This window comes from Alosa sapidissima, chromosome 1 (assembly GCF_018492685.1).
Source record: "Alosa sapidissima isolate fAloSap1 chromosome 1, fAloSap1.pri, whole genome shotgun sequence".
NCBI lineage: Eukaryota > Metazoa > Chordata > Actinopteri > Clupeiformes > Clupeidae > Alosa > Alosa sapidissima.
The window spans coordinates 11,644,634-11,659,626 of NC_055957.1; the positions used below are offsets into that span (position 1 = coordinate 11,644,634).

General features: G+C 41.1%; 1 protein-coding gene across 2 annotated transcripts; it reads left to right on the plus strand.

Moving 5' to 3' along the window:
- The first annotated feature begins 4,967 nt into the window (after positions 1-4,967).
- On the plus strand, positions 4,968-14,862 carry fzr1b (fizzy/cell division cycle 20 related 1b). Of its 2 annotated transcripts, none has more exons than XM_042058160.1 (14): positions 4,968-5,278; positions 5,888-6,028; positions 6,312-6,413; positions 7,467-7,530; positions 7,782-7,909; positions 8,036-8,118; positions 8,490-8,673; positions 10,302-10,367; positions 10,636-10,738; positions 11,204-11,385; positions 11,655-11,888; positions 12,288-12,392; positions 14,039-14,131; positions 14,219-14,862. In XM_042058160.1, exons 2-14 carry the CDS (start codon positions 5,954-5,956, stop codon positions 14,258-14,260), a joined length of 1,461 nt encoding a protein of 486 aa, XP_041914094.1. In that variant the 5' UTR covers positions 4,968-5,278; positions 5,888-5,953; the 3' UTR covers positions 14,261-14,862. The 2 variants fall into 2 exon arrangements, with proteins under 2 accessions (XP_041914094.1, XP_041914103.1); XM_042058169.1 differs by lacking the exon at positions 4,968-5,278 and adding an exon at positions 5,442-5,601.
- The last annotated feature ends 131 nt before the right edge of the window (positions 14,863-14,993 follow it).

Here is a 14,993-nt window from a genome sequence, read left to right on the forward strand (position 1 = left end):
CACGCTGCACCCCCCCCTGATCACACTTGTTAACACCTCTTATTCATCAAAACAAATTACTCCAGAGGGGCATTGCTCAAAAATAGGAGTATGTAATCAATGTAAAACCTAAATTGAGGTGTTGAATCTCAGTATACATACATTAATTGACAGTGATCTACATTTCAACAGCCACATGAAAGCATCAACTTTTTACCAAAAATAATGCCAAACTTAAAGGGCTGATGTCATAACATTTAAAAAAACTCATTCATGCATTTATCTCCAGCAGAGTTGATTACTGCATGGGCTTTTCACAGGCCTTCCTAAAAAGACTATCAAACAACTTGGTTATGCTCTCACTCTGAGATATTACAGGATGGCTGGTGATTACTCCATTCAGTGTCTGAGCTGATGACTTAGCAATAGCTTTCCACTGCAACTACTGATAACATACTTCTAGCACCTATGGTTGTATTATGATGGGTGCAGGAAAACATGCTTGCCTCATGAATGGGTGCCCACGATACAGTTGTTGCAAAGAGCTGGTGAGACTAATCTTTCCACCGCTCAGTTTGCCTCATGGTGTTTTTTGGTCACTGGCTGCCATTGTGCATGATGTCTTTACAAGTAGGCCTACTAACTTTTTGCTCTGAACAACTCTTGGATTGGAGCATGCCTTTCCCTAACTTTGGTGGTATCACCCTGCGAAGTTGACCCAGATATGAGAGATGTGAGCTCTGCTTCAGATTACTCAAAGTAAGAATAAGTTAGATTTTAAATATTTATAAAAGTGTATTTACATTTTATTCATATATTTTTTTAAATCTCTCTAATTTCCTATAACAAATAATTTACAACAACAACAATACATTGTTGAGCGCTTTTCTCAACACAAAACGCTTCACGGGGAAGGGGGAATCTCATTACCACCTATGTGTAGCACCCACCTGATGCAAAGCAGCCATTATGCGCCAGAACGCTCATCACACACCAGCTTGAGGTGGAGAGTGAGGGAGTGAATGAGCCAATTACAGTGGGGGATGATTAGGGGGCCAGATTGAATGAGCCAGGTTGGGAATTTAGCCAGGACACTGGGCCAGAGGGAAGAGTGCCACCTACTGTCCACCCACCAACACCACATCCAGCAGCAACATAGTTTTCCAAGGAGGTCTCCCATCCAAGAACCAGGCCCACACCTGCCTAACTTCAGTAATTCAGGCCTGATTCGCTCTAGTGACACATTCTGTCATGCTGTTGTTTTACAGTTCTTCTTCAAGTAAAAACTACACTGATGGTATCGAAGAACAACAGTGATTAAAATTGTATTTGTGGATTGAGATGATGCTATCATGGTTGCTGTTTTAAAAATCCAGAACCTTGCCCTGAAATCAAAGAGGAATTTTAAGTGCTTGACAGTTTGCTCGTCATGGCCTCTATCTTTTTAGACTATTTGTAATTGAGTATTTCAGTGACAGCTGATTTAATCAGACACTTCATGTATACAGGCAAACAGCTTTCAGTCACATTTATTTAAACATTTATTCATATCGTCTTATAGTTCTTTTTGATTGGGCTCTTGAACAGATTCAGTTTGTTTTTGTCTTAAAAATGTATTAAAGCAGAGACTGTCTTCTAAGCCTAAATCTACTAGCACCTGACTCAAATCTTTACTAGGGATGTTGGTAGGCTAACCTCAACATATGTGGCAAAACTGCATGCTTACTTTAAGCTGTGGATGGTGTAACCACAGAAAATAACTGACGTTGCCTCACTCAAATGGGAAGTGTGAGAACTTCTCTCTTCCCTCTACTGCATGGTGTTGCCATATGGCAACAGTTATTATATCTTAGTGTTTCTAATGGGTAGTAACACAAAACCTATATTTACTATTTAAAAGTGAAGAAGGGGACTTTAATTTTGATATGAAAAAATAATTGTTAGGTCACATGACTAGGATATGTTGTTACAGTACTTCACATTTCTATAGAGAGGTACCTCTGTGACCACCACCACCTGTCCGCTACCTTTGGGTGGCCAAATTTCAGAATTTAGGCATTACACTATCTGGACTATGTAAACATGAACAATTTATCAATAAAACAAGTCTTAATGAGTTTTTTGTAAATTGGCAAAATATAACAAATGCAAATATGGGACCTTTTTATGCCCATTCAACATCATAGGATTACAATAGGATTACATAGCACTAGGATACTCTTGGAATATTTACAACTTTTGACAATATTTTAAAGTAAAAAAAAAACATTATTTACACTTTTATTTGTAATTCCAGACATATTGGAGTATTATAGGATATTGTAAATGTTTACCAATTCGCAACTTATCTGTGGAATAAGGTCCAGATATGATAGCGACTGGAGCAGTAAGATGTATTTTGTGTTATTGTTCACTATACAGTCAACTAGACATGCTTTTTTCATCATTTCTGTTTGGGATTTTGGGAAAGATAAAAGCACATTGTTGGCTCTTCCACCAATGAAGAAACAGGGTTATCTATAATGCAGCAGGGAGGAGAACAGCATTGATATGTATAGCGGATAGAGGCTGCAGTCATCCATTCTGGCCCTATGGCTACAATTTTAGTACTTCACAGGCCCAAATTCAAGGGCAAATGGGGTGACCTTTGTCTCCTCTCACTATAAATGGTGTAAGAACTGGGCTGGCTTGCTATGGAGCCATCCAATGCATGCCCAGTGTGTGCCTAGTATAAACCACACTGGGGACCCCTAGGTTATAAGTATAAGTATATATACTTTTTTGATCCCGTGAGGGAAATTTGGTCTCTGCTTTTAACCCAATCGGTGAATTAGTGAAACACAAACAGCACACAGTGAACACACAGTGAGGTGAAGCACACACTAATCCTGGCGCAGTGAGCTGCCTGCTACAACGGCGGCGCTCGGGGAGCAGTGAGGGGTTAGGTGCCTTGCTCAAGGGCACTTCAGCCGCGGCCCACTGGTCGGGGCTCGAACCGGCAACCCTCCGGTTACAAGTCCAGAGTGCTAACCAGTGGGCCACGGCTGCCCACAACAGGTTTGGTTGATCCTTGTGTGTGGGACCCCAGATATGGATGAGGCATGACTTTACAGGGCAAGAAAAGTGTGTCAGCGGGATATGTGAAGGATACCTATGTCTCTCTGTGTGTACGGCATGGATTTGCACGCTTTCTGAAGGGGAGTGACTCTGCGATCTCAGTACAATTGAATATGTCCTCTGACTGTGATAGAACCCTATGAATATGGGAAATGAAAGTCATCATAATGAAACATAGTTATTTAACATAAACTTTGGTTTTGATCAAAACAATTACTTTATGTCCCTACAGGACGGTTATTTCTCTTCCAAGGCAGACTATGAACATATTACCATGATATCATCACTTTATAGCCCAAAATATAGTTGAATTTGTATTATGTTAGGTATAAAACTAGATGTATCAGAGCATAACTAAGTCAAGCTTACTTTAGTTCATATTTGAAAAAACTTGTGATTAAATAAAAATAAGTTTTTATTTTTAAAAAGCATTTTCCACAGTTGCGCACTGTTGCCAACTGTTAACCAACTACCCCCCCCCCCCCCCTTTTATTTTTTAAACATTTTTTTAGGCCCTAATACTAAAATAGATCAGACTCAGGGGCCTCATTACAGAAACGTCCTAACTCTGAAATCCTATCTTATCTCAGTTTAGGATGGCATTTAGGATTTTTGGTATTACAGAAGCATGTTTCCTAACTGCATTTAGGAAAAAGGCCTATCTTAACTTAAGATAGGAATTTGGCCATTACAGAACCATCCTAACTCAAGAATTTCCTAACTTATGAATCCTAACTTAGGATGGCACATACCCTGTCCTAAATGCAAAATAACTGCCAAAACTGACTGCAACAGTCTTGTGAGAGTGGTTGCCTAGCCTATGACAAGATGATGGACATGGCTGTTAGGGACACCATAAAGCATATTTCACTAAATAAGTTAATTAAGTGAAAACTTAAAAATGTAGCCTATAAGCTATGTGTTTTAAAACAATTATAATATTTATAACAATTAAATATTAATAATTATAACAGAATATTAGACTATTACTGGTATGTATTATTATAAATATGTTTTTTGTTTTTCCATTTTTTTATCCTGTTCATCCAATGAATCAATATTGACACACTCTCTTTCTTCCTACATAGGCCTAACCTAGACCTATTTCTCTGATATTATGGTTTGTCCATCTTGAGCAAACAACTGTCTTTAGAACACCATCTTTGCAACCTGACATTCTAATAGATACATTCTCATAGATACAGGCAGTGTTGTATACATTCTAATCATAGAAACAGGCATGACAGGACGATTGCCGATTTAAAAATCTAAGTGACAGTTATGGTTAGGATTTCTTAAGTTAAGATAAGATAGGAGGTCTGAGATAAGATAGGACACAGCCTTGAGTTTAGGAACTGCTTCTGTAATAGGAAGATAGGATTTTTCCTATCTTTGAAACTTAAGTTAAGATAGGACAAGCAGTTAGGATATTTTTCTGTAATGAGGCCCCTGATCTATATTTCTATAGATCTACCCAAATAGACTAGGCCTAGCCCTCTCAAGATCCATCCAGGTTCAAGACAAATATAGCCCTGTCAGAGTCAGCTAGGCCTTGCCATTTTCCTGCATGGATTTAAGGATTTGAGGGAAACTAGCTTAGGCTACTTGCAGAATGACCGAGCAAGAGCACATGATGATATTTTAAGTTTGTTTTAGGCCTAGGCTACATTCTGCAATAAAAAAGGTTAAAAATTAAAAATAGGCCTATTAAATGTTCAAAGCTGAATGATGGCATTGCTTTGTAGGCTACCTGTACTCTGCTAAATGACAATAGTTGAATATCATTTAATCTAATCTTCTTCATTATAATTATCATTCTAATAATTATCATATTTTTTTCTTGTTTTCTTCATCAGCAATCATTCAGCATCATCTTCCCAAATTCCTTCAATTCCCCCTTTTTCTTGTTTTCTGCAAGACCCTTGCGTGGCGCTGCAGAGGCTCAGGCAATGTTTTCGCATAACAGCTGATTTGGTCGCCATCTTGATACAGATATAAACATTGGAAGACCCTTTAGCGAAAGATTTTGGGTAGTGACATTTCAACGTCTGGGGAATTATCGTCAGTTGAACTGTAATTAGACGACTGGATCGTTCTGTTTTATTTTTGGACATTTTAAGTTATGCACATGCCAGTTTTTGCTATCATACCTAAGGTTAACGTGACTGTGTGAACGACAGAGGTGAGACATTTTCAGCGTCGTAGATATATCATAAGCTAACGTTAGCTGGGTTAATGTTAAATGGTAGTTGTCACAGGGGTTTGTCGCTACCTTCCCAAGTTGATAGCAGTCATTTCTTACCTTAATTGACACGCCATTTACCTAAGGCCATTGTGACATGTTGGATAATATATGGACAGTAAGCTAACGTGCGAGAGCTAACCTATCGATAGCTAACTAGCTGCCATGACAACTACCCCTACGAGTTAAAGACCCGGTGAAGCTAAAAAGCGTTGTTTCGGGAACAGCATGCCTGCATGACAGCATGAACTAAATGAACGAATGTAGGTGCCCTACGCTAACCTAGCGTTACTTGCCTGACAGTGTCAGTTCGAGGTGCTCATACCTTGAGAATCAATTCAAGAGATTTTACGAACACGACAACGTTTTTCAGTGTTCTCTGTTGGTGCTACTTGTGACAATATTAAGCAGCATTGGTTTGTTTCAATAGTTTTTGGTTTGGTTTGGTAATTAAAGTTGTAACATGCAAGCAAACTACGAACTGAAAAAAGAATTACGTTTTTCCATACTACTTTAACAATAATTCATTCGCTCATTTTCTTTCTGCAGGAATGGGAGATCTAAAGGGAGGGAGAGACTGAGGGGGAGAGAGCGTGCTGCTGAACGTTTCTAGAGATGGATCAGGAATATGAAAGACGCCTACTGAGGCAAATCAATCATCAGAATCTTCCCGAGGGTCAATTGGCTAAGGTCAATCCCAGTTGACGTTTGCTATCCATGGTGCTATCTGATTTCACTACATTGTTAGTCAGGTTGACGAATTCAGGCTGCAGGTTATGAGATATTTGCTGTTTTTCTGATTTTTCCCCCCCGATTTGATCGATGCCAAAATCTCTCAGATGCTTTCACAAGGAACACTCTTTATGTAGCCATTACATGGTGTTTAATTAAGGGCTTACATGTATTTGGTAAGATGCTGTAGGCCTACCAAAAAAGTCTGTCAAATCTGAATTGTCTTATTTTTACTTCACAGTCTGGTTATGCAGCATGCAGTCCTGTCAGTATCAAGTCAGGAGACAGATTCATTCCTACTCGCGCTGGGAGTAACTGGAGCATCAACTTCCATTATGCCAATGTAGGAATTTATCACTTTGGCACCTCCAACTTTTCCAACACATTTGTCAGACCCTGATTGTAAAGTCTTAGACCCCGTTAATATTTGTTTTTAATATGCATCTTGGGTGATCCGATCACAAGTGTTCAGTTCTAAAAACAAGACGCATTGTGATCCGACCACTCAAACCACTTGCTGAGGTGGTCTGAGACTTGACTACACATCTTTTGTAGTGTAAATGCTAATTTGTTTTGATCCGTCCCGGACAATGAGAGTTCAAATGACTGTGATGTTGGCAGTAACAGGATAATAGGACAACAGGATAACATAAATGGTCAGAAATGTCTCTAGCTGTACACCTTGGATACATGTGGGCAGCCGTGGCCCACTGGTTAGCACTCTGGACTTGTAACCGGAGGGTTGCCGGTTCGAGCCCCGACCAGTGGGCCGCGGCTGAAGTGCCCTTGAGCAAGGCACCTAACCCCTCACTGCTCCCCGAGCGCCGCCGTTGAAGCAGGCAGCTCACTGCGCCGGGATTAGTGTGTGCTTCACCTCACTGTGTGTTCACTGTGTGCTGTTTGTGTTTCACTAATTCACCAATTGGGTTAAATGCACAGACCAAATTTCTGGATCAAAAAAGTATATATACTTATACATGTGTAAACAATGATGACCACTTGTTATGGGATTACCCAAGACGTATTCTAAAAACAAATGTATAAGTATATATACTCTTTTGATCCCGCGAGGGAAATTTGGTCTCTGCATTTATCCCAAGTTAGTAAATTAGTGAAACATACACTAATGCGAGCGCAGTGAGCTGCCTGCAACAACAGCGGCGCTCGGGGAGTAGTGAGGGGTTAGGTGCCTTGCTCAAGGGCACTTCAACTGTGCCTACTGGTCGGGGTTCGAAACGGCAACCCTCCGGTTACAAGTCCAAAGCGCTAACCAGTAGGCCACGGCTGCCCTCCCAGGGCAATGTAACCAGGGCCTTAAGGTTTCTCTCATTTCCTGATCATGTCATTATCGTGTTTGATTATCTTGTTTGTCCTTGTGTTTTTGGTGTCTGTCTAGGAAAACTGTCGGTCTCCCAGTCAAAATCACAGATCTAAAGATTCCTCAGCAGACACAGGCAAAGGTATATTGTGAATGTATTAGAGCCAGTTGCATGTTGTCGCCACATAGCATTGCTCATTCACTTACCTGTGTAATAATCTTTAAATTAGAAATACTAAGGAAAGTACACAACATGCAACAGTCAGTGCCACACACTATAGAGAGCACACAATATTTCTGTTATACAGTTGAAACCACATCCAAAGGCATCAATTTGTCTAAGTGATAATGAATTGACCATCTGCCTTTAATGCCCCCCCCTTCCTCTGGCAGATGCAGTGGCATATGCCGCACTGCTGAGGAACGAGCTGCTGGGCGCGGGCATCGAGACAGTCCCTGATCCACACACAGATGACCGGCGCCACGCTGTCCTCTCCCAGGACACACATAGCCTCTTTAAGGTGAGAAGTGCTGGACTGTTTGGCACTGCATTGGCATCTGTCTCCTCTTTGCCTAGCATGTCTTGGTGGTAATCCTGATGATCTGTAGGTACTGAGTGCTTTCTTTCTGCCCTCCTCTGCCTCCAGTATACAGTGCAATCAAAGAGAGTGCCTTTTGACAGCGGCAATGAAGTCTCTCCATACTCACTCTCCCCACTCAGCAATAAGAGGTATGGAGTCTTTTATCAAACCAGATGTATAAAAAAAGTTTTTTTGCATGGCATGTTAATGCTCACTGTTAACACTGTGCTGACCTCAGAACGACCGGTGATTTGACCAGATTGAAACTAATGATGTTGAAGTGAGCAAAGTAGAAGTGAGAGGGACTATGTTCATGTGTTGATTTTCCATTTACCCCCTCACTTGTCATACCACTGCTCCTGTCATGTTATGTCCTTCTTCGTTTATGTATCTTGTGTTTTATTCTGTTTAATGTATCTATGTGTCATGTAAAGCATCTTTGAGTGTCTTGAAACGTGCTATACTAAAATTCTTCTTCTTCTTCTTCTTCTTCTTCTTCTTCTTCTTCTTCTTCCTCCAGCCACAAGCTCTTGCGATCTCCCCGTAAGCCGGCCCGCAAGATCTCTAAGATCCCCTTTAAGGTGCTGGACGCCCCGGAGTTGCAGGACGACTTCTACCTCAACCTAGTGGACTGGTCAGCGGGGAACCTGCTGAGTGTGGGCCTTGGGGCATGTGTGTACCTGTGGAGCGCTTGCACCAGTCAGGTGAGGACAAGAGAGTTTGTAATCCATCATTCATTGAGAATTCCGAAAGGTTGGTGATTGCAATGTCACTGATATACTGTATATCAGGGCTCTTCAATTGGTCCGGCCCGCAAGGTCATTTGTACTGGCCCTTTAAGCGCATGCTGTTCTCCACTCTTGCATCTCTCGCTCGCTTTAATTCTGCAGCCACTGCACCTCAGCCCATTGCACAAGTTAGACTACATTACAATTCATTACATTTGTACGTAAGTTGAACGTACGTTCCATCTTCGTTGGCACTACGTTGGAGTTTATGAACTACTCATATTTAACAGGTTGCACCACACAAATAGTTTCTGTCAACAATATCGCAAAAAAACCACGGGCACAATTTCTGCAAAACTTGGTGGAAAGGTGGAGCAGATCCGACTCAAAGGGAATTTCAAAGTATTTCAATATAGTAGCCTGGCTATTGTTTTTGCAACGATAGCGAAAGAAAAACTGGTAGTCTCTCTGTGTCCATTTAGTGAATGATGAATTTGTGCGTAGCCTAGGCTATTGCCGTTGTCCTTCATTTCTTCACGTCTTACAACATAATGCAATAATAGTCTAGTGAAGTCAGAAATGAGCCTGTCTAAAGGCCTCTTGGAAATCATGTGGCATGTTACATTAAATGTGCACTCAATTGCGATTCAAAGCAAAAAGTATCACTGATAGCCTAACGAAGGTAAATTGCATTTGTAAATGTGGCGACGGCAAAACGTTTTGTGGTTAAAGTGAATCGTAGACTACCAGTATATAATAACCAAAGAAAGTGAAGGAGATGATTTGCATCTCCGTTCACCAAATAAAGGCTGTGGTTGTGTTTCTACAATATGTTGTACAGAAACCAAGTAGGCTAAATGTTTTCATTGTCATCGTGAACTATGCCCATGTTCAGTAGGCTATGTTTTTCATTTATTCAAGCAGTGACATTTGGTATAATGCATGGGTTAACATGACGTGCGTCAGAAAAAAGATGGGCCTGTCCCTCTCAAAACATTTTAAAATAGTGTGATTAGAACCAGAAAAGAAAAAAATCCCCCAGACCCCCGTGTTATTGTTATTACAGTAGGCTATTATGACTGGCCTGCCCCCACTGCTAAAAAAAATCTAGAGGTCACGGTCATCTCATTTAAATGGTGGGAACGTCAAATGTAACAAATAGGCCTATACGTCAGAAGAGCTACATATGCGACTGATTATTACACATTTAATTCACCTGAACAGTGTTTGAATCCTGTTTGTACTCACTGGAAATCTTGGACCTAGCAGTACTGTGCAAAGCACAGATTCCATTACTGTTATCTTATCACAGATTTCATTCCATATTAGCCATCAACAACCAGTTAAAGATGTTGTTATGCATGTACAAAATACAACATTTGAACACCCCTATTGCTGCTGTTGTACTTCATTGTATCTACAGCTGTAATGATTACTCATATTTCAAGCCGCATTTCTCTGGCCCCTCAGTTGTGATGCTTTTCATTAACTGGCCCCCATTACAAACTAATTGAATAGCCCTGCTGTATATGAACAGGAGAAAAAACGTCTGCTTGAGTGTAACTTGTCTCTTCATGTGTTCATATTCATGCATTTCTGCACAGGTGACCAGGTTATGTGACCTGTCAGTGGATGGAGACTCTGTTACGTCTGTGTGTTGGAATGAAAGGGTTTGTATTTTTTATGCTCCTTTGGCACACATCAAAGTTGCACACACAACACATCTAATTCAACTGTCCTTTAGATGTAGGTATGCCATAAAAACCTGTGAACCTACTGTGATGATGTTGCATTGGATAACAGTATTGCACAATTATTATGAAACTGATTAGCAACTGAAATAAGATACACAAAACATTTGTTTGCTGTTGCTGCTGTAAGGTGTAATGCCACAATCGATAATGTCAGCTGAATCTTACTCGTTGCTGTTGTCTGCAGGGTAGCCTGGTTGCTGTGGGAACGCACAAGGGATTTGTGCAGATATGGGATGCAGCGGCCAGTCGGAAGCTGACCTGCCTTGAGGGTCATTCTGCTCGTGTAGGTCAGTATCTCCACAGCACCTGCACCCGCAGATCTACAGTACGTCGATCCAAAATGTTTTGAGTGTTTATAGTAGCATCATAAGAATGCAAGACTTGCTGTCAATTATATTGTATGCTGTGTACAGTATGTGCGCACAGTGTGCACTATAGACTCCCTGTCAATGCACTAGTTAGTTGGAGTGCCATGCAGTGTGGTTATTTTGGAACATTATGTGAAGGAATTACAGAGAGCAGTTCCATACCTGTGATTGCCATGCTGTGGTTAGTACAGTCTACTCTTCATGCCTCATCATGATACATGGGGAAGCTTTTTTGAACAATTTTGCCGGGCAACTACATAACGGATTCCTTGTATTCTGATTGGATTATCGTGACAATTTACCTGCTGATAGTTAAATGTTATTAAAAAAAAAATGTGCAACAGTAGATCATAATCTAAAGCTCACCGATTCATGTCTCCTCAGGCGCGTTGGCTTGGAATGGGGAGCAGCTGTCGTCGGGCAGCCGGGACCGCGTGATCCTCCAGAGGGACATCCGCACCCCCCCTTCAGCCGAGCGCCGACTGCAGGGCCACCGGCAGGAAGTCTGTGGCCTCAAGTGGTCGCCTGACCACCAGCACCTCGCCTCAGGGGGCAACGACAACAAGGTAGAGAGGCCAGTGGGGTGTCTCGGAGCCAGCTGTGGTGGCTGCGGAGCTGTTTATGTCGTTCACTTTGTACTTGTGATACTTACCAGACTTCATTATAGCCAATGCTTGAGGCTCGTATTTTTAGAAATTTGATTTTGTCACAATATATATATATATATATATATATATATATATATATATATATATATATATATATATATATATATACTGTGTGTAGTTGACAAAGAGCGCTCTTGAGAACCGTGTTCTTCTCTGCTGCCCTCTAGCTGCTGGTGTGGAACAGCTCCAGCCTGCTCCCTGTGCAGCAGTACAGTGACCACCTGGCGGCGGTCAAGGCTATCGCGTGGTCCCCCCACCAGCACGGGCTGCTGGCATCGGGCGGGGGCACCGCTGACCGTTGCCTCCGCTTCTGGAACACGCTGACGGGCCAGGCCCTGCAGAGCACCGACACAGGCTCCCAGGTTTGCAACCTGGCCTGGTCTAAACACGCCAATGAACTGGTGAGGAAATGGCTGCGCAGAGGGTTTACAGTCCACACAAGCACACCCAGTACATTCCCACACGCAAACGTGTAGCGAAACTGAAACCCAAAAGACCATCTCGAATAAATCAATCTGGAGAGGACAGGGAGAAAGCCCCACAGTCTGCAGACAACAGACTCACTCACTTGCACTTGTACATGTACACACACACACACACACAAAATACACCCATCTGGAGATGCTAAGAGAAGTCTGTTAGCTTATAGTTATCTTTATATCATCTCCTTCAGTTTCCTCCTTATTCCTACTAAGATACATTGATATTGGCATCATCATTACTGCTGTATTTTTGTACTAGTCCACATGGACACTATAAATGCATATTTAACTTATGGCTCACTGCTCTCTCCCTCCCAGGTGAGCACGCATGGCTACTCTCAGAACCAGATTCTGGTGTGGAAGTACCCCTCACTAACACAAGTGGCCAAGCTGACAGGGCACTCCTATCGGGTCCTTTACTTGGTGAGTAGATGACATGGCTATTACAACATTGACTTGCTCATACATACAGTTAAGAACAAAATTATTCATACCCTGACAAATATTGATTTAATGTTGATTTTATCTTAACCAATATGTTTGTTCTGACTAAAAATGACACTGGCACATGCCAAAAGGTTACAAGACAATGTGGGAGAAACATGGAATCATGTTGTTTTTAACATTTTTATGAAAAATGGCATGTCCAAAATTATATATACCCTTTTTAAATAATCAATGGAAACATCTTTGTTTGCCATGAAGTTCTCAAAATGGATCTTGTAATACCTACCAAACCTTTCCTTGTCTCTACAATGATTCTAGACCGCACCTTTTTAACAGCAATTCGGGTTTTGAGGCAGGAACGATTATTTGCCATTACTCTGGCCCTGTGCTAACTTTTTTGACAGATTGAGGTCTGAACTCTGGCTGGGCCACTCTAAAATGTTGACATTATTCTCTTTTAACCATTTCTTGCTTTGTTTGGCTGTATGTTTTGGATCATTGTATGGTTTAATGGTCCAATGACGCCATTATCTTAGTGTAGCCTCTTGCTTTAGTGTTACCATTTACTTTGAGAAGGTCTTCAAGTCCCCTTGGTTGAAAAACATCCCAGAATAATAATTTACTCACCTCCACAATGGAAATGGACATGGTGTCATTGGGATTTAATGCTTCTTTTTTATGCTAATCTCAGGCCATGTCCCTGGGTCAAAAAAAAGTCCAGTGAAAGCTAAATTCTTTGTCCAGGTGTTCCCTTATAAAGGATTTAGCTGAGTTGTGCATGTTTGGAGAAAAGTGATCCTTGATCAGCATCCAACATGACCAAGTGATCCATTTTCGGATGGATTGAAAATTTCAACCACCAAGACACCATCCCCAATGTGGAGAATAGCTATAGAAATGTATTCGTTTTGGGTGTTTTTTATCCGTCAAAAAAGTGAGCACAAGGCCAGAGTGATGGCAAATATTCGTTCCTGACTCAAAATCCGGATTGCTGTTAAGAAGGTACAGTCATACAATCATTGTGGAGACATGGAGAGGCTTGGTAGGTATTATAAGAACCATTTTGAGAGCTTTGATGGCAAATAAAAATGTTTCCATTGATTATTTAAAAAGGGTATGAATAATTTTGGACAGACCATTTTTCATAAAAATGTAAAAAAATAAAATAAAAACGCTTCTTTTTTTGATTCCATTTTTCTACCACATTGTCTTACAACCTTTTGGCATGTGGCAGTGTCATTTTCAGTCAGAACAAACATATTGGTCAAGAGAAAATCAACAGTTAATCAATATTTGCCAGGGGTATGATTAATTTTGTTCTTAACTGTATGGCAGTGTGTGGTTGTCTACCGCCATATTAACACAGGGCTTAAAGTTCTCAGGCACTGTGCTTGAAGTCAGGCTTGGGTCATGTTAAGATTTGTAAATAGATAACGGTATGTAACGATTTCTAGTAACTTACAACATTTTTATCGCTTTAAACTCTTTACAGTCATGGTTCTTTCAGTTTGGAGATCGCACATAGAAATGTAATGCTTGTAACTCATGCCCTTGGAAGTAAATGTGCCCCATCCGTACCGCTTTGTTCTTTGACTTCATTTCCCTCACTGTCTTTCTCTCAGGCCGTTTCTCCAGATGGAGAGGCCATTGTGACGGGAGCAGGAGACGAGACCCTGAGGTTCTGGAACGTCTTTAGTAAAACACGATGCACCAAGGTAAGGGCCATCACTGACCATCCGTCACAGAATTAATTGCTTCATCCAGTCCTTGTTAACTCTCTCTCTGTGTCGTCCTACACCCAGGAGTCCAAATCTGTATTAAACCTCTTCACCAGGATACGATAGTGACGCTAGAGGAGACATGCATGACTGGACAACAAGAAAACGCTTCACTGTACTTGTCTGGGGAAAATGCCTGATCTGCAAAGTCAACTCAGTTTCATGAGCTGTGATTTAGGAAATGGGAGAAAAATAAAAATGAAAAACTAGCAAACAAAAATAATTCCTACTCCATTCCTTGTCCTAAACTCACTGAACTGCATTGAAGGCATTGACCCCAGGCCTGAAAGGAAAGCTCATACACTTGACCTGTGAACTCCAACCCTGATGACCTTCTCTACTGTCAAGGACTGTCCACCAATCCTGGCTCTCTCTGAAGCGATGTCATTCATTTACACACCTGCCGAATGGGGACTTTTTCAGTTGAATATCCGTCTTCTTTTTACTGTACGTTGTGAATGTCAACAGATATGTTTTATTACATGAGTAGAAGTATTAATCAAAATATTAAACTATATATAAACAGTGGGTTGTGTCTTGCGATGAATGCGAGGCACAAGACTTGTGACCTTCTCGTGAGATTTTTCTATATTTTGATAAGTGTACACTGTATGACATAAGCTATCATGCAATCTTCTACAACAGAATAAATACACTACTTCTGTGAACATCTTGGATCTGTACATGTTTTTTATGGATTTGCTGTCTATCACGCAGACACGTATGAATGTGATTTGGCAGGGATAATACTAAAGGAAATGAATATGGTACAAGTGGGGTGTGCAGTATTTACATAAAT